Source organism: Perognathus longimembris, chromosome 7, assembly GCF_023159225.1.
Source record: "Perognathus longimembris pacificus isolate PPM17 chromosome 7, ASM2315922v1, whole genome shotgun sequence".
Lineage (NCBI taxonomy): Eukaryota > Metazoa > Chordata > Mammalia > Rodentia > Heteromyidae > Perognathus > Perognathus longimembris.
Window position 1 is genome coordinate 55571828 of NC_063167.1, and position 26950 is coordinate 55598777.

At 38.2% G+C, this 26950-nt stretch overlaps 2 protein-coding genes across 9 annotated transcripts in view; one reads left to right on the forward strand and one right to left on the reverse strand.

Moving 5' to 3' along the window:
* Fubp1 (far upstream element binding protein 1) overlaps positions 1–26699 on the reverse strand; it is a 29858-nt gene extending 3159 nt beyond the window's left edge. Inside the window, exons 1-21 of one of the 8 annotated variants that reach the window (XM_048351630.1) lie at positions 26507–26699; positions 21958–22048; positions 20202–20240; positions 19531–19570; positions 18049–18098; positions 17891–17962; positions 17628–17685; positions 15626–15788; positions 15436–15534; positions 15224–15325; positions 14690–14792; positions 14490–14590; positions 13805–13946; positions 12844–13004; positions 9478–9629; positions 9315–9394; positions 6220–6357; positions 4250–4324; positions 2055–2114; positions 1832–1977; positions 817–1441 (exon numbers count right to left, since the gene is read on the reverse strand). In XM_048351630.1, the coding sequence (XP_048207587.1) occupies positions 1433–1441; positions 1832–1977; positions 2055–2114; positions 4250–4324; positions 6220–6357; positions 9315–9394; positions 9478–9629; positions 12844–13004; positions 13805–13946; positions 14490–14590; positions 14690–14792; positions 15224–15325; positions 15436–15534; positions 15626–15788; positions 17628–17685; positions 17891–17962; positions 18049–18098; positions 19531–19570; positions 20202–20240; positions 21958–22048; positions 26507–26620 (1995 nt within the window). In that variant the 5' untranslated portion in view covers positions 26621–26699 and the 3' untranslated portion in view covers positions 817–1432. Of the gene's footprint in view, positions 1–816; positions 1442–1831; positions 1978–2054; positions 2115–4249; positions 4325–6219; positions 6358–9314; positions 9395–9477; positions 9630–12843; positions 13005–13804; positions 13947–14489; positions 14591–14689; positions 14793–15223; positions 15326–15435; positions 15535–15625; positions 15789–17627; positions 17686–17890; positions 17963–18048; positions 18102–19530; positions 19571–20201; positions 20241–21957; positions 22049–26506 lie in introns of those variants that run through there. The other 7 variants (XM_048351631.1, XM_048351629.1, XM_048351635.1 and 4 more) reach the window with 7 other exon arrangements.
* The window catches only part of Dnajb4 (DnaJ heat shock protein family (Hsp40) member B4), a 36372-nt gene continuing 36084 nt past the window's right edge, over positions 26663–26950 (forward strand). Inside the window, exon 1 of the mRNA XM_048351639.1 lies at positions 26663–26789. The gene's annotated coding sequence lies outside the window, so the exon portion shown is untranslated. The remainder of the gene's footprint in view (positions 26790–26950) is intronic.

Sequence of the window (26950 nt, forward strand, 5' to 3'; positions counted from 1 at the left end):
AGAAGCAGTTATGGTTTTCCGAGATATTAGCACTGTATTCCAACATAATATTCACACAAAATATGGCATTTGCATTATGTGGAACATTGACAAAAAGATACTGTTGCAGTTAATCAATTTGTCATTCTGATGTACTTACAGTGCAATGCTCCTTGAAGGAACACAATCAAGGATGATACACAGCACAGTCCTCCTCACCCCTACAGAGCTAGTTCTATACTGGCTGGATCAAACCTGCACTTCAACAGACAATGGCAAGACAGACTGTATTTGCATGTAGTCTAACATTAATTTGCAAAGAGCCAACAAATATGCAGAGTAAACAATGGATTTCAACAAAATATCAGAACTTCAGCATGAGTGTTAAAGATTAATAAAATGATTTCAAGTACACAAAAAATCATTTGATTCAATGACTGGACTTGTGCATTTATAAAACAAAACTTATCTATACTGCAAAAAGGAAAAGAAAAAAGAAAAAAGCTTGAACATTTCCATACCCCAATGGTTTCAATGGCAGATGCAATGTAGCTATCTTTTTTGCATACTATTCACTTTTCTAAATTTAGAAAGAAACACACTAATATTATATACATAGAAAGTTGCTTTACATGGAAAAAGCTGTTCTTAATAGACTACCAAATTCGCTATCTGAAAACTGTTTAAAATTAGTTATGCTGAAACCGTCTTGGAAATCAAGTAATTACCAAATTAAGAACAGAAAGGTTAACTGTTATAGCAGCAGTACAGGTCTGAAACAGTGGTCATGTATAAAAGGAAATTTCACTGTTAATGCAATGGAAGTATGCTAAAAGATCATTGTACACACATGCAGTTTTTAATCAAACAAAAGGAAAAAAAATGAAGATATCAAGATTACTTGTGCTGAAATAGCCAAATACAAGTGGAAAAGATTCTCCAATCTACCACTATACTGCAAGGGGGAAAAACATGCCAGTGTTTAAAAACTCAGCAATTCATGGGGAAAGCTTATATTATTTGTGTATATGTATCTTAATTTATCATTGCTAAGCAATTACAAATCCTTTACCCATATATCCAACTTACCGACACAGGAGGTTTCATATCATTTATTGTAAAGCACAAAACAGGCATTTTAAAAGTGAAAGTATACATTGAAAAAGTACATTTATATCACAAAGCATTGACCACATAATAGTTGCAAATACATTTGCTGGAATGTGTACATCTACACTAAATTCTAAAAACAAACCAATTTTTCATTTCTACACAGAAATATTAACCTCCTATCAGTAGTGATAGATATTTTGTACATTTTCAAAAAAAAAAAGAACACTACTTTAAACCAAAAACAAAATTAAGATCTTCATCAAGTCGTCTGCATCCATATATTTAACAAAGGTTTTTTTCCCCCACACAATGAAGCAAATACTGTATTGTCCACTTCTTATTATTGGCCCTGTGCAGAAGAGATACATAAGAAATACACAAAAAGTTAAAGAAAATCCTTTAAATGGAGCTAATTTAGGGGTGAATCCTTTAAGAAAGAAAAACTGGTTAATATAAATGGTGGTGGCTTCTTGCATGATTTGCAAATCCCTGGAGGGAAGAAAATTTATTTTTAAAATCAAAGGCATTGTAGAAATAATCAGCACTCAGATGCCAGAAGCATTATTTTAAAACAAAAGCCAGCAAAAATCCAAACAATATACCACAATTACTTCCTTTAGTTATATATTTCATCAGATAAAAACTTAAAAGTTAAAACATATGCATTTCCAAAGAGACAAAGTAAACATGCAAGAAAACATGATTAGCACGAACCATTATATTAGCAAATTTATTATACCTGAGGTGCTGGAGGATGCTGTGGCATTCCCTGGGGACTTGTCTGGGCATAGTAGGCTGCTTGCTGTCTATAATACTCTGCCCAGGCCGCACTATAATCTGGCTGACCACCTGGTGGAGCACCAGTAGGAGCAGGAACTGCTTGACCTTTAAGAAAAAAGAACTTTGTTGCTGTAACTACAATTAAAAGCCTAAAAGAATCTCATTTCTAGTAAAAACAATACCTTGCTTCTTGTAATATTCCTCCCAAGCCTTTGAATAATCTTGTGTCTGCCCTTGTTGACCTAAAAAAAACCCCCTAAATTTTAATATAACGATATTCACTGTAAGTATAGGTTATAATGATATAAACAGAGGGTAAGAATTAGTCCTGTTTATCTTTTACTTATTTTTGAGACAGCGTCTCCATATATAGTCCAGGCTATACTCAAACTCATCATCTTGGGGCTTGGAATATGGCCTAGTGGTAGAGTGCTTGTCTCAAACTAATCAAACTCTGTATTTCCAGTGCTGGCACTACCACATTCAATGTTTACTGTACATACTACTCATTAGTATCAGAAAACTACTTTGCAACTAGAGAGAAAGGAAAGAAAGGAAAATTAATATGCTGTTTCTTTGTTATGATAATTGGTAAAAAGGCTTTTCAAACACACATTTTAAGCAGAGTAAAAATTAGAAGATTCAGGCATATTTCTTGACTCAATCCCACAGTCAATCAACTTACGCTAAATGACTTTCAAAAGTGTTTTAAGTTGTATATAAACTTTCAGAGGGTAAACCGGTAACAGTAGAAGAGAGTATGAAAAGGGAGGAAATCCCCCCCTTTTTTGCTTTGTCCATTTGGACTGATGTGTTGTTTTTAAACGTTAGTCTTCAATGAACACTTATGAAAACGGAAACATGTAATGGTCATGATATAAAAGGCTTGATGAGTTCACACCATAATACTAAAATGACACAAAGAACAGTTTCGCTGAAACACAAAACAGCTTTTTCTGGGGGCTGGCGGCTCATGCTTGCATTCCTACCTATTCAGGAAGTTGAGATCTGAAGATTGAGATTCAAAGCAAGCCCTAGCATGAAAGTTCATGAAACTCTTATCTCCACAAATAGCCACTAAAAAAGCTGTAAGTGGAGCTGTGGCTCCAGTAGTTGACCCTAGCCTAGAGCAGAGAAGCTCAAGGAAAACACCTAAAACCCAAGTTCAAGCACAAGGACCAGCACAAAAACAAAACCAAACCAAAAATTAAGCTTTCAAGAACAGTAAAGTGATTTTTCTGCACCAAATGAACAGGAGCACTTAATGGGCATTAAGTTAAAACACACAAAAATAAGTACAGGACATTTTCTTGGAAGGCAGACATTTAAATAGTGGACATGCTGAAAATGTTGGATGTTTGGAATTATTTTGGCTTGGGTTTTGAACTTGTTCACTACTGGCACTATCCCACTGCAGTCACACCTCCAGTCTCAATTTTTTGTTGGCTAAGTGTGAGATAAGAGGCTCAGATTTTTCTGACTAGAGTAACTTTATAGTTTCAGAAAATAGCTTATTGTGGGGCAGTATTCCCAAAAGTAGCCTAACACATAAGCTTCTGCACAAAAAAACACCAAGATTTATGACTATTAGCCTTAGAAATGCACAAAACCCCTTTATTTTGGTACAATATTTAATGTACTACAAAAATTCTATTTTCCTGTGAATAAATAATTCTCCTCAAACAGTGTCAACCACTTAGTATTTTTCATCTTATAAGGAGACATGATCTGAAAAAGTTTCAACAATTAGAAAAATATCAGGTACCTAGATAGCAAGGACAAGAAAAGCAAATAATGTTTTTTTATGAACTGTACTTAAAACCAGCAAAAATCCTGAAGTGGAGGTGTGGCTCAAGATCCTGGTTGGAAGCCAGCCTGGGCAGGAAGTCTGTGAGACTCTTATCTCCAATAAACCAGTCAGAAAAAGCTGAAAGTGTTGCTATGGCTCAATGGTAGAGTGCTAGCCTTCAGTAAAAGAAGCTCAGAGACAGAGCCCAGGTCCAGAGTTCAAGTCCCAAGACTAGCAAAAAGAGCGCCTTTTGAATGGTTCATTTTCCATATATGCAAATTACATAAGCTATGGACTTTTCTGTTGTCACTTACCTATGTTGCAACAAAAATGCTACCACATAGCTAATTTTCGTTCAACAGTCTGTAATTTAACCTGAAGCCATTAGGTAAATACATTTTTTAATAAAGTATAGTAACGCTCAATACTATATATCTCACAAATATTTTGTCCAGTTACTCAATATTACAAAAAATTAATAAATGGTTTGAAATCATCTTTGATAGTAAAATGCTTTTACTACTAAAATTGCTACAATGTATACTTTCTAAGAGATTAGTCTTATTACATATAAAATAATTAACATACCCATTTTCTTGTAGTATTCTTCCCAAGCCTTGGTGTAATCAACCTGTCCAGCTGGAGCTGGATTCTGCTGATCTCCTTGTTAAACAAAACAAAAAGATTAAAAAATTATTTTCTGGTGCGAATACTGCACTTGCTCTCTCATTCAGCCTTTTCTCTCATGGTTGGCATCCTATCCCTTGAGTCATATCCCCACGTTTGGCTTTTTGCTGGTTGAAGAGTCAGAATTTGTCTGCTCAGGTCTCACTTTGAACCCTGACTCAGGATTTTTTAATAGGTATGGGCAATTGGCACCTGACAATTTAAATTTTTAAAAAGCAATGTGGACTATTGGAGTGTAAAAGTGGGCAGTGGCCTATCATGGTGCAGTGAGTTAAGAGGAAATGTTTTATGTGGTACTGATATCCCTGCTGATGCCAAAGACAAAATGGTGGAGGAACAGATCTGATGGGCAAGCAATAAAATATTGGTTTCATTGAGCAGTTAACATTAACTAAAGGATACCAGGGTTTCCACCATTTATAAATATGTAAAGTTGAAAGGTTAAAAAGAACTATGAAGTATTACAATGGAATTGCATGAATATAAGATTTCATGCAATTTTCAGATCTGGATGTCTATGTGTGGTTTAAGTGTGTGTGTGTGTGTGTGTGTGTGTGTGTGTGTGTGTGTGTGTGTGTAATATGCACAAAAACAATGACACTTCAGTCTGGCCTCCAAATACTATCTGTTTCTCACTCTCAGGGTTGGAGATTGAATCTAGGGTCGTGTGCATGCTAGGCAAGGAATCTACCACTTGAGCCATGCCTTTAGCTCCTGTCCTTTTTTGCTACTGCTTTACTTTTGTGATCTCTTCTTGAAGAAGAAAAATCAGGAATCCCTTGAAGAAATAGTGGGAAGCCAGAAGCACGAAATAAACCTTACCAAGCCAGATAATAAGAAAATGCTTAAGTAAAACTATACAGGAATCACCCCGAAAATATTCAACTGCTTCCAGTTTAGGCCAATCTAATGAATAACAGGAAAAAGTTAAATATAACCTACTAAACACAACAGGAATCCATAATGATGTAAGAACAGGATAAAATACCAACTAATTATCAGTGCAACAGATGTGGTATAATTAATAAGGCATACGTTTGGAAGACTGATAGGTAAAACCTTGATGAAAACACAGTGGCCTAATCTTAGTATAATCTTTCCCCCAAAATACTTCAGAGGAAAACCGTACAGAAAACTGAAAGACACCAACATGACCAAATGATCATGGTCATGGAAATGATTCCAGGGATGAAAGACTTCACATACAAGACACCTTAGTGTTTTGATCATTTGAGATTTTCTCAAGTAAGCATCACTTCATGTTCATATGAAAACGCTCAACAGGCAAAGCACAATGGTATACAGCTGTAATCCTAGCTACTCAGGAAGTTGAGGCAGGAGGATCTTTCAAGCCCAAATAATTGAAAGCAGCATGGGCAACATAGTTGGGACTCTGTCTCAATAAAGAAAAAGTAAAAGGGACCTAATATGCCCATACTCTTTATTTTAGAACATGAATGTATATGATCAGAAAGGATCCTGATTCAGAGGAAGAGAATATTGGGACAACTGGTAAAATCAGAGCTATATATATTTGGACACATTATGCTATAGTTATGATTAACTGATTTGGAGGACTCATGATGGTTATTTAATTTTGGAGCAGGAGATACTGAGTATTCAAGGGTAATATGCAATCATACGTACAGTTTAGTTTTCAGCAGTTCTTTTCAGAAACAATGGTTATGGACATATATGAGATAGCATAATAGGATAAATGAGGAATAAAATAGCTAGACTACTTGGGTATATTAAGAGGGCATTGTTCTTGCTCTTACAACTTACTGAAATTAGAAACTCACATAAATAAAAAGAAATTTCATTCATTAGTTATGCTCTTCATGTAAATAAGTAAATAAAGCTCTAGTTACCATAGTTACCTTGTCCGTTAGTTTGGGTTGCTGTTGGTGCACCCGCAGGAGCTGCAGGTGGTGGTTGTGCTTGTTGTTGGTAATAGTGAGCATAATAAGCAGCCCAAGCTGCTGAATTTGGATCCGTTCCTGTTTTAGCTAGAATAAATAAACACAAGCTCAAGGTTTACATCCGTACTAAAAATTAACTCACCCTCACAAAGTTTTAGTACATGGGCCCACTAAAGGGAAGCATTCAGTTTTTCTAATTTCTTAATTGTTATCACCAGTTTGAACACAGGAAGCCAAAGCTCAGAGAATTACCTAGGCTACAAAATTAATGAGTGGTAAAACTGGAATATGAACAGAAGACCTGGCTTAAAACATCCTGTCCTTGCCTTTTCTAAACTCACTAAATACAAGGTCTAAGGCAGGTAGTTGAAGGAAGAGATTTACAGGGTAGAAACAATTACAGCAATGAACTTTTTCCAATCTTATGTTCAGTGAAGAGATACAAATCTTAGAAAAAGAAAACAGATTAGTCACTTTTAATTCTATTTCACAGTATTTGTAATTTGATGCACCAGTCTTAATCTGGACTCCCTTGTTTATCCTTTCCATTTAAGCATAATCTCCCTTTTACTGCTATCTCTCCAATACTCAGGTTTGGGCTGGAACAAATAGTTGTATTTGTTCAGAAAAGACCATGCTCATGTCTGGGCTTTTGGTATGTCCAGTTTTCTTCTGCACTTGGCTCATCTTTATTCACTCCTCATAGAGCAATTGATGTATTACATTTTGAGACCTCTTAGTGAGAAACCACGTCTTTTTCTCTTTCTGATTTTGCCCCTTACAATAAACAAAAAATGTTACATAAAACTGTGCACATCTCCATTAGTCTGTACTCCTCCCATAGAATGTAATTTCTGCAGCCAGAGTGTCTATATGGGAACGATTTTCCACTCCTGAACAAACAGCAATTCTCAGAAAAAGAAAGTTTAAGGCGGTAAAATGTTAAGCAATTAGGTTGTAAGTCTCCAACCCTTTCTTAACTGCTCAATATATTGCTTTCATATTCATGCCTCAGTGGTGTTGTATCATTAGCTGTATATTAACAAACATTTGATATTTCCTTCAGATGGGGGGTCTCACTCTGTTGCTGGTCTCAAACTCCTAGGCTCAAATGATCGTCCCTCTTGCGCCTCCCACGAGTAGCTGAGACTACAGATAGATGTATGTCAACATGAACAGAATAAACATTAGCAAGAAATACTTATTAGGAGCAATTACTCATCCATGTGTAAATCATCAAAGACAGGCAGTCTGATAGCTACATGTAACTAGTATGTATTGAAAAATTTCTAACATTTTATCAATTTACTTATTTTGTAGCTAAGAAAACAGAGAGGAGTTAAAAAAAACTTCGACATTTCTTTAGTTTTTAAATTATAAGATCAAGACTGCTCTAAAGTCTACTTGATTCAAGGTATAAATTCTTGATTATACAAATATGTACGTATTATTTTCTTTTTGCTATTTTGTATTGAGACAAAAGTCTTGCTATGTTGCTGAGGCTGACTTAAAGCTCAAAACCCTCCCACCTCAGCCTCTTGAGTGCTGGGATTCAGGGGAGGACTACAGACAATAAATATACAATTATATTCTGAACAACACCTGACTCCAACAACTCTGACACGTTGATAAACCTGAGTTAAGTTACGTATCTGCCAAAGGCAAAGCTGGAAGTAATATTCATTGGACAGGTCTTACAGTGACTTTATTACCACTCCAACTAGAAAACATCACAATACAAAGAGTCACTTCATATTCCTTTTATTTTCCTCAATTCTATCCATTCAGATAGTGACATTCATGATACCCAATTTAATCTGCTTTAATTATTGACTCTCATTCCATTACTTATCTTACAAAAGGAAAAGAAAAGCCTTCCCATTTTTAATAAGATTAATTTTTAGATATTGTTATAAGTCATATTTTATACTACTTCGGTACCTTATAAGCTATTCTATTATTCTACTGTTAATAACAAAAGTGTAAAATTTGCTATTGGCACAAAGTCATCTCTGTAAACCCAAATTCTAGCACAACTCAAGTTATTTCTTGAATAAGTAAAAGTTGTGGTCATTTGATTGCCATGTTATTTTACAAAATGAATTACTGAAGAACAAAATTCCATTGAAATTTGATGTATTACAGTCATATTTAAATAAAACAATACCAAAATATTTAATTTAGTAGAACAATTTTATTTAAATCAGTTACGTTGGTTCTTCAGAATAAATATACTAAACTAGGTGCCTATTAATCCCAGTTACTCAGGAGGCTGAGATCTGAGGATCGTGGTACAAAGTCAGCCAAAGATTCTCCAATTAACCACTCAAAATGCCAGAAGTGGACCTGTGGCTTAAGTGGTAAGAGTGCTACCCTTGTGCAGAAAAGCTTAGCATCTAGACCCTGAGTTCAAGTCCCAGGACTGACACACACAAGAAAACAAAAGTTAACATACTAGATGTAGAAAGCAATTCACAATTTAAGGTACCTATTTTGAAACAGATTGTATTTTTTTTTCAAAGAAGGCCACTTTGTTGACCAAGATGGAAATAAAAACTATGCTATGAAAAAATACAAAAATAGGACACATAAAATCTAAATCTGAATGCAGAAAATATTTTATTAAATATATCCAGTATAGTTATTAAATCTGGACCTTATTTGTACTAAAGTTGTCCTATTAGAAGTACTAGAACAGTTTATAGTACAGATAAGATCAGAGGCTTTAAGAGCTTAATGACTATTTAATTCAAAATTTTATATACACTATCCTTCCATGGAAAAAGTCACACACACTATACATATCTAAAAGCACTGGTATCTAAAACACTTCCTCTTGCAGCTTTTAGCACTGTTGTATTAATTTATAAGTAAAACAAGCCAGAAAAATGGGACTACACAGGATACTCTTACAAACCTTGGTAAAAATAGTGGCTACACTCTGCTACAATCTGTAGAAATACAGCATCAACATTAGAAACATTAGGCAACAGTGTAGATGGGCAAATAACATAGATAATACACTAATGGTAAGTATACTTTACCTGGATCAGGAGGAGCCTGTTGTTGCCAATGTGGATATGCATTTCCCCACCCCTGGGGAGCATATGGAGCTGGGGGACCACTGAAAAGAAAATATGTACATAAATAATCATTTGTCAAAATCTAGGATCTTAAGGAAAAACCCGGAATGAATCCAGTACTTACTGAGGAGCTGGACCAGGTGGTCCTGGATTATAAGGTGCAGGGTTGTATGGTCCCATGGGAGCTCCAGGTCCTGGTGGCCCAGGAGGCCCATGGGGGCCTGGGACTCCATGGGGCCCATGGGGTACAGGTGGCCCTAAAGGGTTTACTGGGCCCTGTCAAATACCAAAAGACATAAAAAAGTCAGAAAAGGTGTGATAGTCAAGTTACCCAAAGATCAAGTATTTTTTTTGGCCAGTCCTGGGCCTTGGACTCAGGGTCTGAGCACTGTCCCTGGCTTCTTCCCGCTCAAGGCTAGCACTCTGCCACTTGAGCCACAGCGCCGCTTCTGGCCATTTTCTGTATATGTGGTGCTGGGGAATCGAACCTAGGGCCTCGTGTATCCGAGGCAGGCACTCTTGCCACTAGGCTATATCCCCAGCCCCTCAAGTATGTTTTAAGTAACAAGTTTCATTAGAGTTCCTTTCCTTATAATAACTATTGCAAAATCCCTACATTAAAAATTCATAAAAATCAGCTGCATTGAGGCTGGGAATATGGCTTAGTGGCAGAGTGCTTGCCTAGCATGTATGAAGCCCTGGCTGGGTTCAATTCCTCTTCACCACAGATATAGAAAAAGCCGGAAGTGGCGCTGTGGCTCAGGTGGTAGAGTGCTAGCCTTTAGCACAAAGAAGCCAGGGACAGTGCTGGGGCCTTGAGTCCCAGGACTGACCAAAAAAAAAAAAAAAAGGCTGAGATCTGAGGATTATGGTTCAAAATCAGCCTGGGCAGGAAAGTCCACAATACTCTATAACAAAACAAAGGGTTCCAATCATCTTTCATTTTTAACACTCACATCTACCAAACAAAAACCAAATAGAAAGTTAAAAAACTTTAGGGCCATATGCAGTAGGCACGCCTTTCTTTTTTGTGCCAGTATTTTTAAGGTTAATTGGAGAGGCAATATTAGGGACTTTTTTTTTTTGCCTGAGCTGGTTTATAATCCTCAGAGCTCTACCTCCTGAGTAGCTAGGATTACAGGCCTGAGCCTATAATATCCAACCTTGGTTATAATACATATATGCATGTGTATGTATGTGTGTGAATATATACATTTTTTTGGGGGGGGGGGTCAAGTAGAAGTCATTTCTAAAAGTCACAATTTTGAGAGCCAGTTCAAAAGCCATAAAGTCTAAATTTTCACAGTAGAGGAGATTGGATTTGGTTTTTAACTCTCCAAAGATACATACAAAGACCTTAATAAATTGACAATTTCCTCTATCAACACTTGTATGTCAGTAGGTAATGCTAATAGTCTATATACTCAAAGTAAGGTTAAACACCTCAAATTAAACATATAACTATGCATTTAATTATTGCTATTTTCCCTATGTTGTGTACAAGTGTTATCACAAAACCTGTGATTTTTCAAGTAGAAAAGATATAGGAAGTTAGGAAGATATGTTTCTGGAAAAGTTAAAAGAAAAGTACTTGTAGATGAGGAAGGATTGTTTAAAGTCTGAATCTAGGCATTTATTATCTAACTCTTTGAAAACAACTTTTTTAAGTATTTTTCCAACAATTATAATTTTGGTGGGTCTAGTTAGGTGAAATTATTTAAGGCACATTTTAATGCTGAAGAACAAATCTGGGTTCCTGAAAAAGTAAAGGCTTTAAATAGGTCACTTCAAATAAAGGGTTCAAAACTTAAATGGCTGTGCCCTAGGTTTTATAATACAATCTGGATTCCCTAAGCTCTGTATTAATAATAAAGTGTTTTTGTGAGGCAATCTAGATCCCAATTGTCATCTGGGGGCTGGGGATATAGCCTAGTGGCAAGAGTGCCTGCCTCGGATACACGAGGCCCTAGGTTCGATTCCCCAGCACCACATATACAGAAAACGGCCAGAAGCGGCGCTGTGGCTCAAGAGGCAGAGTGCTAGCCTTGAGCGGGAAGAAGCCAGGGACAGTGCTCAGGCCCTGAGTCCAAGGCCCAGGACTGGCCAAAAAAAAAAAAAAAACAAAAAAACAATTGTCATCTGGAATAAACTGGGAACCAATAAAAGCCTCTCAGACTTAATTAAGAGTTATTGGTACTGGCCTTAACCTTGGGTATTCCGAATTAGGTTTGTCATTCTATGTCTAACAAATGAAGGCAAAGCATTTAAACTCCTTTAATCAAAGGTGAGAATTAAATCTGTGGCTCTTAAGTGCTAAAATTTTATTTCCTTTAAGTTCTATTCAAGCCCTAGGGGACATACCACAAATTGGAGGAGTGGGGGACATTAAAATTGACCAAAGCCCTTTAGGGTTCCAGACGATAAAACAGGATAGGTTAAAAAAAAAGGATAGGTAGCAAAGCAGTAAGAAAGTATTATTTTCAAGAAAAGTCAAAGGGCCAGACTGAAGTTAAAACCAGGAAGTAAACAGAAAAAAAGAAGATAAGGTCCTCTACTTAGCATATCGCTTTTTTAACCTAGTTACAGTATAAAGAAAAGGAGGGTCTACCTACTTCAGCCTTCTCCTTTTAAAATATACAGGCTATCTGAAATGTGCTTTACCCATAAATGTTAAAAACATGGGAACTTGGGCTGGGGATATGGCCTAGTGGCAAGAGAGCTTGCCTCGTATACATGAGGCCCTGGGTTCGATTCCCCAGCACCACATATACAGAAAACAGCCAGAAGTGGCGCTGTGGCTCAAGTGGCAGAGTGTTAGCTTTGAGCAAAAGGAAGCCAGGGACAGTGCTCAGGCCCTAAGTCCAAGGCCCAGGACTGGCCAAAAAAACAAAACAAAACAAAAAACATGGGAACTCTAAGCATGTGTAAAGGCAGCAGGGAAAAGGAAGAAGTCTTATTAGCTACCAGTGTTTTGGGTGGGTCTCACTCACCCAGGTTTAAAACAAAAGAAGTTACTAAGTGCATTCACTTAGCTTAAAATATCAAGGCTACTTTTCAGCAGGGCACTTGAGGCCCTTACTACTCAGGAGGCTGAGATCTGAAGATTACAGTTTGAAGCCAGCCTGGGCAGAAAAGTCCTCCGGAGACTCTTATATCCAACTACTCAAAAACTGGAAAAGGCCCATGGCTCAAAGTGGTAGGGTGCTAGGCTTGAGCAAAAAAGGCTCAGGGATAGTGCCTAGGCCCTGAGCTCAACCCCTATTGTGCCCTTTTTTTTTTTTTTTTTTGGTAATTCTGAGCCTTTAACTCCCACTTCCCACATTGATAAAAGAGAATGGTTCTCTCCATTTCTCCCTGCCATGCTAATATAAATTCTGGATAAAAGGTTAAAGTTAAAGTTGTACATGGTACTATATAGTACAATTTTGAATAAATGCTATGTTTATGCAATATGGACTAAGTATGAACAACAAGTTTAAGGCATACTCACACCAATCTTTTCTTCTATGAGTTGACGAGCATAGTCTATTTGCTGTGGGGTGCCACGAATTGTAAACAACTTCATATTAGGATCTGCATTTGGTGGAGGATTTCTCTGAAGTTCTATTCTTGCACCAGACTGTTGACTTATACTTTTTATGGTTTCACCACCTGAAACCAGAAGACAGTAATTCCCTAAAGGTTTAAATAAAGAAAGGTGCTACCCAAAAGAAAATAGTTGTCAGGAGACAGTGGCTCAAACTAGATCTATCTATTCAGGAGGCTGTGACTCCAGAATATTGATTTGAAGTTATAGCCCAGACAGTAAAGTCCAGGAGACTATCTCCAACTAATCACCAAAAAGCCAAAAGTGGAGCTCTGGTTCAGTGGTAGAGTGCTAGCCTTGAGCTCCCCCCCCCCCAACCAAAAGGTACCTGATTTCAAGCCCCAATACTTGGCCCTTCCTACAATTAATTCAATGATCCATTAAAATACAGTTTTGCCATCATCCCATCTGATTAATTAGGATTTTCCATTTTGTTTTAAACCAAGTCACAGTAAACATCTCATTCTCCTAAATACATTAAGCTTAAAGTTGTTTTTGTTCAGGAGCGAGGGTGGTGGTAGGTTTGAATTTAGGATTTTGCACTAACTAGGCTTTGCTTAGTTAGCTGAACTCTCAGTTGAGCAATGTTGTGGACCTTTCTGGCCAGGATAACTTCTAATTGTGATGCTCTAGACCTCAGTCTCCCAAGTAGCTAAAAGTACAGGTGTGAGCCACAGAGGCTCACCCAAGTCATTGAGTCAAAAGCTCCTTACACTAACAAGTGACTCCTTTCTCTAAAAGCCAGAAACTTCATTGTAACTACTATACCAATATGAAATATTTTCCAAAGAATTATAATAGCAACAGAAAAGTGTTCAGAAACATTAAATAATGTGGTAAACATTAAGAATTTAAAATACATTGCCTTTTCCTATTATTAATCCAGTTTTCCCAGTTGGCACGATGAAATTAAATTCCTGTAGTCCACCAGGCGGTCCCATGTTCCAGTTGCCTTGACCTCTACCTCTTCCTCGACCACCAGGTCCAGGTCCACCAGGATTACCAGCCTAAGGAAGGAAAAGGAGAGTGGGAATCTGTGTAGAAATCTTTTCGTAATAAAATGATTAAGGTCTCCCACAACTAATCTTCATATTCCTGAGTCATAAATTTAGAAATGATGTTAGAAATTCCTTGACAAAATTAATCAGGTAAAGATTTCCATTTTTGTTTTGTGTTAGTTTTGGGACTTAAATTCAGGGCCTTGGCACTCTTGAGCGATTTTTGTTCAAGGCTAAAACTTTTCTTCACCACTCGATCAACAACTGCAGCTCTGGCTTTTGCTGGTTAACTGCAGCCAACAGTCTCACAGACTTTTCTGCCTGGGATGGCTTTGAACTGTGATCCTGTGTAGTTAGAGATACCAGCGCCCAGCAACAGTTTCACTTATAAAAATACTGGAGCGAATATACACTTAGATATTCACTTACATAGCACTTTAAATATTCTAGGAATAATAAAGCACTTATTAAGCATACTTAATATAAAAATAAGGAAGCTGCTTTTTCAGATTTGATTAAAAATACCAATGGAAACCAAAATATCTATCCAACCTGAACACTTCGAAGAAGGTCTGTAATAATTTCTGCAGCATGTTGACATCGGTCTGGAGGTCCCGTTATTTGTGCTATTCTATCAGGTGTTGTTCCATCATCTATAAAAAACAAGGAAACAAGTTGATTTAATAGTAAATGTATGAATATCAAAACTAATGACTATCAAAACACAGTAGATTAAATATATTTATGCTAACCTGGTTTAAACTGAATTCGAACACCAGCGTCATTCTGTATTTTTTTGATCATCTCTCCATTTCTTCCTATTACAATGCCAACAGCAAACCTTGGAATGGGTACCTGATGCAAATTTAGAGTGCAAGTATTAAGAAAGACATTTCCTGAATATTAATCTACATTAAATCACAAAAGTATAAACAGCTATGTATGCCATGTAGTAGTAAAATACAAAAAATACTAAAGTAGAAAGAAAAAGGGAGACGGCCATCTATTCAAAATAAGAAAACTTTTTTTTTTTTTATTTTGGCTGGTCCTGGGCCTTGGACTCAGGGCCTGAGCACTGTCCCTGGCTTCCTTTTACTCAAGGCTAGCACTCTGCCACTTGAGCCACAGCGCCACTTCTGGCCGTTTTCTGTATATGTGGTGCTGGGGAATCGAACCCAGGGCCTCATGTATACGAGGCAGGCTCTCTTGCCACTAGGCCATATCCCCAGCCCCAAGAAAACTTTTTAAATAAGAGTAACATACAAGGATAAGGAATTTTTACTTACATCTATCCCTTCATTTCCTCCAATTCTTGACCCATACTCATTCCGAACTTCTCTGAAACCACCTTGATCACGAATTAACTCTAACACCATCTCCTTTGCTTGCTAAATTACAAAGAGTTACCCATTAAAAACAAATGTATGAAAACATTCCATTATCCATTCACATTTCCCCCAAACCCACCCAATCTCTAAAAGGACAAAGTGAAGTTTACTTGAACTTTATATGGGTCGCCTGTAATTCTAAGAGGCTTGTCAGCACCAGTGTTCTGAGGTCCATCTTGAATCATAACCATTTTAACTCCAGCCCGTTCCTGTTAAAAGACAATGAGTATTACCAAGATGGAAGAGAAAAACTGGCTTCAAAATATAGAAAAAAAAATCATTTTTACAATATATCAATACCTGAAGTTGTTTAATAGTCTCTCCCCCCTTTCCAATAACTAATCCTGCCTTGCTAGCTGGAATCATGATTTCTTGAACTGCATTTCCAGGTCCGTCACCATGATGAAAGCCAGGGGCTGGTCTTCCTTTCTCAACAATCTGGTCCAATAATCGTTTGGCTGACCTGTTGTTAATGAGTTAAAATTCCAAGAATAAAGTGCACCATATTCATTCTTTCTTTTTTTCTAAAAGTAGAATTTTTGACACGTCTAAAAGTGTCCAAGGGTCACTGAATTACTTCCCGCACCAAGGCCTACTTATGACAAACTACAAGGTTTAACGTTTTGGTTTAACTTTATTAAGCAACAATGGCATGTGTCAAAAAATAGCATTCACTAAGTGTTATTAAAAAAAAAAATCAAGAGGTGGGCGCTGATAGCTCATGCCTGTAACCTTAGCTACTCAGGAGACTGAGATGTGGTAAAGTCCTAGCCTTGAGCTGAATGCCCGACAACTGACCAAAAAAGAAAACCAAACCAACACAGTCTAAAGGCTATAGTGTAAGACAACAGGAATAAAACAGCAGCTTGGGGATGAGGTAGAAATCAAGTTTTTTTGTTATTTATTTGGTCCTGGGGCAGGACCTGGGTGCTGTCCCTGAGCTTCCTTTGCTCAAGGACAGTGCTTTACCACTTGATCCACAGTTCTACTTCTAGGTTTTTGGTAGTTTAGTGGAAATAATAGGAGCTTCAGACTTTCCCGCCCAGGTCGACTTTGAACTACAATCCTCACATCTCAGCCTCCTGAGTAGCTAGGACTGTTAAGTGTGAACTGGTAACTGGTGAGTATTCTATTTCTAATGTCATGGAGACTGGGACTAGAACTCAGAGGTAGGTAGAATGTACACTTGTTGATCCTCAGCAAATCACCCCCCCCACATTAAAAATATAGTTTGGAGGGCTGGGGATATGGCCTAGTGGCAAGAGTGCTTGCCTCATATACATGAGGCCCTGGGTTCAGTTCCCCAGCACCACATATACAGAAAATGGCCAGAAGTGGCGCTGTGGCTCAAGTGGCAGAGTGCTAGCCTTGAGCAAGAAGAAGCCAGGGACAGTACTCAGGCCCTGAGTCCAAGCCCCAGGACTGCCCCCCCCCCCCAAAATAGTTTGGAAACATTGGGCAATCACCGAATATTCACGTTTATAATTTAGAAAAATATTCAAGATGAAACTTTAGAGTATAAAACTTAACCTGGTGCCCAGTGGCTCATCCTATAATCCTAGCTATTCAGGAGGCTAAGATCTGAGGACTGCAGTTCAACACAGCATGAGCAGGAGTCTGTGAGACTCTTATCTCCAATAAAACTAAGTAGAAAAAGTCAGAAGTGGCACTGTGCCTCAAGAGGTACAGTGCTAGCCTTAAGTACAAAGAGGCTCAGGGACAGCATCCAGGCCCTAAGTTCAAGCCCCTTGACTGGCAATAAATAAAAAGTAAAATAAAACTTATGGTTACTGGGGCTGGAATGTGGCCTAGTGGCAAGAGTGCTTGCCTCATACACATGAGGCCCTGGGTTCGATTCCTCAGCACCACATATATAGAAAATGGCCAGAAGTGGCGCTGTGGCTCAAGTGGTAGAGTGCTAGCCTTGAGCAAAAAAGAAGCCAGGGACAGTGCTCAGGCCCTGAGTCCAAGGCCCAGGACTGGCCAAAAAAAAAGGAAAAAGAAAGAGGCAGATGGTTTGGTAAATACCTCTTCTAAGGAATTTTTTTGGCAAGAATTCAAGGTGACTTTTGTTTAGGAGGAGAATTCTAAAACATGTCTATATACTTAATAGAAATTACTTGAAAAAAAAAAACTAGCAATGCAGGATAGTTAGCTTAATTACAGTGATATTACCCTATCCAAATAGTAAAGAATAAAAGGGGGCAATGTATTAGTGGTAATGAAGCACAAGGACAATGTTCAGAATTTTATATACCGTTATCATATTTAGAAACTTCTTTTTTAACATTTGCATACTTACTGGACGGATTCAGGTGTTCCAGTTAACATACAAGACCTTTCCGGTAGGCCACCACTGTCTATGATTAAAAAAGAAGACTTCAGGTCAAGAAAAGATTAACCCAGTGTTATTATATGACTTAAAAGTAACCAAGTTTTCTAATCACTCTGACCACACCAAGAGAGGTATAGGGGTGTATCTAAAGAGAGTATAAAACAAGATTGGGTTTGATCTTGCTAACTACAAAACCAAACAAAGGGAAGGAAACCCCAAAGAAGTGTTACCAGGAGCTATCTGTATTTTGCATCCAGATTCCTGCTGTATGCGTGAGATCTGTTCACCTCCTCTGCCAATTACTAGTTAAAAAAGAAGAAGGAAATTATTTGCTAGAAGGTTACAGGTATGCTTTATGTTTTTTAAAATTTAAAATTAGGTCACTTACTAAATCCAACCATTCCATCTGGAACTTTGTATTCTTCTGTCATTACAGATCTGCTAAGAAATTACAGGAACATATACTTTTTAAAAAGGTAAGTGCACATATCTATGTGTTTATAAATAATGTCCTTATATAAGCAAATGGAAGTCTAACGTCCTAATGGAGTATAAACTAAGGGTCTAGGCACACAATATTCATGGCCGAAGTATGTCCTAATATCTGGTTAAGCTAAGAATCACAAATAAGGAGCAATGCACTTTTAGCTTATGCCTATAATCCTAGCTACTCAGTAAGTTGAGATATGAGGATCATGGTTGAAGTCAGCCTGGACAGGAAAGTCCATGAGACGGATATCCAAATAATTAGTAAAAACCCAGAAGTAGAGCTGTGGTTCAAATGGTAGACTCTCAGCCTTGAGCAGAAAAAGCTGAGACAGCACCCAGGGTCCTGAGTTAAAGTCCCAGGACAAACACTAAAAAATTATAAAGAACTGCAAATACATATCACACACAATCACTTGAAGAAGAGATGGTGAGCTGACATGGAGACATGAAGCAAAGGAGTTCAAGAGTACAAAATACGTCATTAAAAAAAAAAAAAACTTTGTGTATTCAATTTTTTTGCTCAAGGCTAGCGCTCTGACACTTGAGCCACAGCACCACTTCTGGCTGTGTTCTGTATACTTGGTGCTGGGGAATTGAACCCAGGGCCTCATGTATACGAGGCAAGCACTCTTGCCACTAGGCCATATCCCCAGCCCCTCCAATTTATTTTTTTCTTCATTGTCAAAGTGAAGTACAGAGGGGTTACAGTTCCATATGTAAGGCAGTGAGTACCTTTCTTCTTCTTTTTTTTTTTTACCAGTCCTGGGCCTTCTTAGGGCCTGAGCACTGTCCCTGGCTTCTTTTTGCTCAAGGCTAGCACTTTGCCACTTGAACCACAGCGCCACTTCTGGCCGTTTTCTATATATGTGGTGCTGGAGAATGGAGCCCAGGGCTGCATGAATGTGAGGCAAGCTCTCTTGCCACTAGGCCATACTCCCAGCCCCCAAACACATCATCTTATGTTATTCTAGTACACCTTAATTCTTCTAAAACATAGCTAAGTCTACCTATCTTTCCAAATTTAAGGATATTTAAATTTTCTTTAGTGCAGTTCTAGGCTTGAACTTGGTGTAGATGCTGTCTCAGAGCTTTTGTACTCTATCACTTGAGCAACAGTTCTATTTTTTTTTTTTTTGTGGTTAAGTTTCTTGTTCAGACTGGTTTTGAACCACAATCCCCAGATCTCTGCCTCTTGGGCAGCTAGGATTACAGGTGTGAACCACTGCCACCTGGCAAATGTCCTTATTTAAAAAACATTTTAGGTAGAACCTATACATATATAAACATGCAGACATGTCTATAATTACAACACCCTTAGTTGTTAATACAATACAGCTCAGTTGAGGCTTGCAAAGAAACATTAAAAAGCATTTGACTGTACCTTTGCTGTTGATGCATTGGTGGCATCTGGGTTCCAAAAGCTACCAAAATTAAATAAGAATCCAAAATTTTAATTAAATACAATCACATCAAACATTCTAAAAATCTTTCCTGAAGGCAGACAACACAATTGGGGAGAATAAAATTTTATAGACTATTCAAATCAGCATTAACAATAACAAGGAAGTCAGTGAAAGGGTAAATATATTAGCAATGGCATAAAACAGTTTTTTGGTTTTTTGTTTTTTTTTGCCAGTCCTGGGTCTTGAACTCAGGGCCTGAGCACTGTCCCTGCCTTCTTTTTGCTCAAGGCCAGCACTCTGCCACTTGAGCCACAACACCACTTCTGGCCATTTTCTATGTATGTGGTACTGAGGAATTGAACCCAGGGCTTCATGTATACGAAGCAAGTACTCTTGCCACTAGGCCATATTCCCAGCCCCCCCATAAAACATTTTCTTTAAGTGGTATAAGCATAGATTAAAAACTAGAGTACCTAAATAAAATGTACAGTAGCCCAGGAACGTGTATTTATAAATACACGTAGACATAAATCAACTTTTTACAAGACAAAAGGTATATATTTATAATGAAAACTACCAATTTATAATGCCTATAACCAACTAAACTTTCTACAAAAAAAATACAACCATAATTTAAAATAATACTTACAGTCATTTTGAGGAGCAACTTTCTTAGCATCTGGTTGATCTGCAAAATTAAGAGACTTTTAATTTTGTTTCAAAGTTAGTACAAAGCTTCCTCCCTCAAGCAAAAATAGCATTATAAACATTTAAAGTATGTGACAGAATCATTTGAATTAAAATAGCCAGAACTCAACCCAGACTCAATCTAAAGAAAAGTAATCTTTTCATTTTCTCCAAGTTAATGCACAGACATTTACAAGTTTTGATTTTTATCAAATCTGACCACTTTAGGATAATACAGGACAAGTTATTTAGCTCCATTACTAGCAAAAAATCACTTGCTAAAGGCTAATGATGCTTCTATTGTAGGTACTTTAAGAAGACTGGGGTGGGGGAGAAGACTACCAAATTGTAAAAATTCCATATATTAAAAGTTGACATGACTATGACCACAAAGCTATCCCCCCAAAAAAGGAAAAAGAAAAAAACTACAAGGCAGTCTGAATCTAAACTGTTTGGTTACATTTTACTATACTGAAACTTCAGAAGAACTCAAAAGCAACTATATAACCTACCTTTATATATAAATCCACTATAGATGAATACAATGCACTTTCATCAGACTATACTTGAAAAGTACTATTATTTTCCTCCCTACCACAAACTCAAGTGGCAAGTATACAATTGTTATGCAGTAAAAATTCACACACATAATCCAAAAAGATTACTGTGCCCATTTAAAAATCCACTGGTTTATTTCATGGTTACATACTAAACACAGGTAAAAACTCCTGCCTTTAAAAGGAGAGGGCATTCCCTCCCAGTGTGTGGTACTGCTTGGACTTGTCCAAGAACCATCTACACATAAAATAAAAAGAATATATACAATATCTGGAGCATCATTAGCTCATTTTTTTTTTTTTTTTGGCCAGTCCTGGGCCTTGGACTCAGGGCCTGAGCACCGTCCCTGGCTTCTTCCCGCTCAAGGCTAGCACTCTGCCACTTGAGCCACAGCGCCGCTTCTGGCCGTTTTCTGTATATGTGGTGCTGGGGAATCGAACCTAGGTCCTTTGTATCCAAGGCAGGCATCCTTGCCACTAGGCTATATCCCCAGCCCATTAGCTCATTTTTTTAAAAACTAAAAACCTTACTTATAAATGTGGAAGATACTTTAAAAGTAAACTAAGTGCACCTAGTGAGAAGCTACAAATACATTCTATAAGCTTGGTCAGAATAGAATCCTTAAAAAACAAAAACAAAAAAACCCTAAAACAAAAAAATGCAGAGAAGCTTCAATAATCATTTTTTCCAATACAAAGTACTATAATTCAGTTTTAATCCATGTCCAAGTTAAACCTGAAACACAAAACAAAGCCCTAAGGGAAACAATCAAGAAATAACATACAAATGGTAGTTTGAAAACACTAGTGGACTAGCACTTTAGAATTTTTATACAAATTGAAATCTAAAATGACAAGATAATGAAAGCATAGCACACATCCATTCAGGTATGAGCAGGTGAGTGAAGTGTGTCCTAAACCACTTAAATTTTGTGTTCAGAAGTATGAATAATCAAGTCTGTGCAAACTGTCAATCAGACAATCCCAAGAGAGGTAAAATGAATGGTTAATTTAGAAAAAAAACTTTGTGGTTCACTCACATTTTACTTACCTTGTTTAGGTCTCCCAGTTAATACAAATCTTACAATTTTAGGAATCTTATAGTAAAAGCAATGTCTAAATACACTGAAAATATTTCAACTAAATATGGCTATAACTTACCTCCATCTTCTAACGGTCTCTTTTGTCCTCCATAGCCATAGTCATTTGAATTTAACGACGTACCAGCATCACCGCCAATTTTTGCAGCAATCTTGGGGGAGGGGGGAAGAAAGTATACTCATTAAAGATAAAACAAACGTCTACATACTAGTTGATACAAAACTTCATTTTTTTTTTTACCCAACATGTGCATATACTAAGTACTGTTCAGGATTTGACTATAAAGCTAAAACTACAATTTTTATGACCACCAATACTTACACACAAAAGAGTAACTGGCTAAGAATCTTTAGAAGAGCAAATGGTTTTGAGGAAACCAGATCCTAATCCTACCTTTTCCACTATCTTCTCCCAAGCCTCCTCAGAAGATAGATGAGGACAGTGTCAAAGTTTTCTGCGATTCTAGCCACATGTAGTCAGAATACTTGAAATGTGGTCAATTCAAATTGGCATTTTAAAGGGCAAATGTGTGCTAGACATTGGAAAACTAGAACCTAAAAGAATGTAAAGCACTTAAAAATTTTTCTATTAGGCCGGGTGCTGGTGGCTCACATCTGTAATCCTGGCCTCTCAGGAGGCTGAGATCTGAAGATGCAGGTTCAAAGCCAGCCGGGCCAGTAAAGTTCCTGAGACTCCTATCTCCAAATAACTATTAAAAAACACCAGAAGTTGTGGCTGTAAGTGGTAGAGCACTATCCTTGAGCAAAAGAGCTCAGAGTCCCGAGTTCAAAACCCAGGACACACCAAAAAAAAGGTATAGTTAAAAATACTTCAAAACAAAGTTATCTTTGATATGTTAAGATATGGCTTAGTTGCAATTCTGTTAAGTAATGTCCTGAGAATATTAACAGGAATTAGAGCAACTCTAATGAAAGTAATACCTTGCATTGGACTAAACAAAAACCAAGAAAGAACAAAGCCTCAGGGTTGGGGTGTGGCTTAAGTGTACAGTGCCAAAGCCTAGAGTTAAAAGCCCCTAGGTTTCTCCAAACAAAAAGTAAAACCAATCAACCCTCGTTTTAAGGAGTGGAAAGTTACCCAAATGAAAAAAAAAAAAATCGAACCTTTGGTTATTGAAATTCCCTCTAGGGAATCCTGATGTGAATTAACCCAATTGCCTCACCATTTTACTGTTAAATAGGAAATTGGGCAGGGTAAGCATATATTCAAGGACTTTCTCAATTAAAAGCCTATTTTTATCCTTGAGTACCTATTTCAGTCTTCTTTCCTGACAGTTATACTAATCACCCCCAACACTACTTTTCCACCTTTACACCTCAAAAATCTATTAGACCACTTAAGTGGTAGTCCAACAGGAGCTTAAATGCCCTGACCAGAGTTGAGCAGTACTGATGTTTTTGAAAGGAAAAGTACTGGAGGCCAGAGTAAATAGTACCAAAAAACAAGAGAATGGTTTAGGGTCTGAATTTGTGGAGCTGAACCCCTTTAAACTCCAAGGAACTTCCAGAGAAAGTACACTTACATATGCCTTATTTATGGATAAAATAACCCAAATGGAAATCAAATACTTCATTCAAAAGTAATAAAATCAGAATACTGAATCAAGAGATTTAGTAAAATACACACATTTCATCAACAATTCTCCAAGATCAGTACAGAATACATTTGTAGGTTACTATGAGGACTAATTTTAAGAAAAATAATCCAGAAAGGCCAACTTTCCAATGTAACCAATTTTAATAGTCATATATGAATTATGGGCAGGCCCTTACTTTTATTTGATTTTAATCTACAGAAATAACACATTTTGCACTTGGATCTAGCTCTAGTTTTTGAATGAAGAAACATTTACTCCGCCCTCTTTCTTTCAAGCATTTCTAATTTCTATGACTAGTCTTCAAAAGCGGAATTAGAACTGAAAAACACCTTTTGGAGATTAAAAATAAAACCATGCCACTTGACTTTAGTGTGTTGATCCCCATGATCAAAAGAGCTGATGCTCAGGGGCTGGGAATATGGCCTAGTGGTAAAGTGCTCATCTTGTATACATGAGGCCCTGGGTTCCATCGATTCCTCGGCCCCACATATACAGAAAAGACCACAAGTGGCTCTGTGGCAGAGGGCTAGCCTTGAGCAAAAAGAAGCCAGGGACAGTGCTCAGGCCCTGAGTTCAAGCCCCAGGACTGGCAAAAAAAAAAACAAAACCAAACAAAAGAGTTGATGCTCAGAAGATTACCTAAATGCTAAAAAAGTCTATTTCCTAATGTTTCCTTAGGTCTTGGGGTTATGATATGAATTTGGAAGCTTTGTTTTTTGCCAAATTTTCTCAAGTATTCTATGCCTCATTTACCACATATGCATAAATGGGCAATAGTTTCTACACTTACATAGGATGATAACAAAATACGCTTAGCTAAGGCTCTACTATACTGCATATCTTAGTAAACTGTTAATTATGAACACATTAGCATAGTATATATAACACAATTCTAAAATCGGGTCTACAAGACTGTAAATATTTGATAAATGTAACTGGAGGCTGCTTAAGAAGATATACAAGCTTTCCATAGCTCTAAGGATGTGAACTACCTACATAAAACATGTATTTTCTACATAGTTATCTTCAAAAGGAAAGTTTATCAAGTATCTTCCAGAATATTTAATTCCATCTGTATACATGAATTTTTCATTTATGATTCAATTTCACCAATGATGAGTAACAAGGTCCTTATATATTTGATTTGTACATAAACATTAGAAATATACATGGGTTGTCTATTATCACAATCAAGGCTTGCTAGCTGAGCACTCAAAGTCTTGTGGAGTTTGGAACTTATTGTACCCTTTCTCACTTCATTTCCCATTCTCCTTTTCCCATTCACTTCTATGCACCCTAACTTCACTCTTGGGTTCTGGTCATTCCAACAATCCTCAAACCTTTGTACATTTTGCTTCTTTTTTTTTTTTTAATTAGCTAAAGCATTTCTCATCCTGCTTGCACAAACAACACTGCCATAGCAAGCTGAGACAATACTTCCCTGGTATCCAGTACAGAACCTGACTCAAGATATTACAAATGTTTACAGTATAAGAGGATGAATTAAGTGCATTTTTTCTTTTTTTAGTCCGTTGTGGGGCTTGAACTCTGGGCCCGGGTGCTGTCCCTGAGCTCTTCAGTTCAAGGCTAGAGCTATACTACTTGAGCCACCGCACCACTTCTGGTTTTCTGGTGATTAACTGGAAAAGAGCCTCACTTACTTTCCTGCCCATACTGGCCTTTGAACCGTGATCTTCAGATCTCAGCCTTCGGAGTAGGTAGGATTACAGGCATGAGCCACGAACGCCCAGCTTGTATTTTCTTTACTCTCTAACCAAGTATTAATCTGGTACTTTTGTTCATTTGTATTTGGTTCCTTCATAGTATCATAGAATCCCACAAATAAACTCACAAATTTAGTTTCGTGTATCTATATATAGTGTGGCACAAAATGAGCCTATTTAGACTACCGCTAACATTTTGGATTATAATCAAGAGCAGGTACATTTCTCCATGTGTCACCCAGTAGAAAAGGGTGATGTTAAATCATTATATTTACAAACTGAATTCTGACTCAGTAATGCTTTAAGTGACTGAAAGGAAAAGTTAAGTAGACTCCTAATATAATCAAAACTGGTTTCTAATTACCATTCGCTTAATAGTAGTCTAAAATGCCTTGCATGGTATGCGGTGTCCTATGGGAAAACGTTTTGTACTTTACATTCAGGTCCCTATCAATACCATACATTTTAAAATTACGAACACATCAAATGAAAATCGAAAAAGGCAAAAGTTCGGAGTTCAGTTTCCTGGAGTCCACGTATTCCCCCCCCCCTCCGCTTACAGTATTTCATCCGGGGTGGGGGGGGGGGGGCGAGAACCAAAAAGCCCGCAACCTCAGCGTACAAAAGAGGGCAGGTCTGACCAGTTTATGAACCGAGGCAGATTCAAACTGAAACCACGAGTATAAAGGGCCTGAGGCCATTTTGAGAAGCGAGGACTCGCCAATCGCGCCCAGAGGAAAAGTGAAGTCCCTTCCTTGAACACGTGAAAGCGATAGTCCCCTACAGCTGCTTTGATTTGGGAAAAAATAAATAATAAAAACATCCCCAAAGAGCCGGAAGTGGTTTAATGGGTGCTTTTTAAAAAGACTCCGGTAGAGACAACCCACAGTTACTACCTCCCAACTTTAATGCCCCAAACCTTCCATACTATTGTGTGCAAGCAGGCGCGCTTCACGCTGGGGGAGGAGGGAAGATGTTGGTTCCGAGTAAGGGGGTGGGGGAGCAAGGGTAACTTGCCGGCGGAGCGGCAGCGCCACGGGAGCCGGCCCGAGACTTAAGGCCGCGTCTGAGCGGCGGGCGTCGGGTCCCGCGGATCTGCTCTCGGGCCTCCAGTCGTCTCCGCAGCGCGGAGAGGCGTGCGGACACCCCGGCCAGCAAGGGCACTTCTGTTCCCCCGCTTCCTCACGCGCAAACGGGTAGCAGCGGCCTACACCACCGGCGCCCAATTACTGAGTCTGCGAGAGCCCGCCGCGCGGTCCACACTCACCTGCCGGGCTCGTTGCAACGCATCTTTGAAAGCATCGTTCACGCCGCCGCCGCCGCCGCCACCACCGCCAGCCGAGCCGGAGGAGGGTGGAGGCACCGTCGAGTAGTCTGCCATGGTTACACTCCCGTAGCCACCCGCCGCCCCCTTCACGGAGATCTCCTCTCTGCTAACTGCTAAGAAAGAAAGAAAATGGCGGCCGTCGAGGATCTATCACATTCTTGCGCGACCATCGTGCCGTAAAGGGGCGGGGAATGGAAGACGGAAATCCCGCGAGGTTTCTGAGGTGACCACGCTAGGGTGGAGGTGGAGACTGGGGTGGGACTGAAAAAAAGAAAAAGGAGAGGAGGCCGAATATCGCGAGGGCTGTTTACAGATCTCGCGAGAGGAAGGTTTATCCTGGCGCTTCCTCTCCGCGCGGTGTCGGGGGTGAAGTTGGGTAATTGT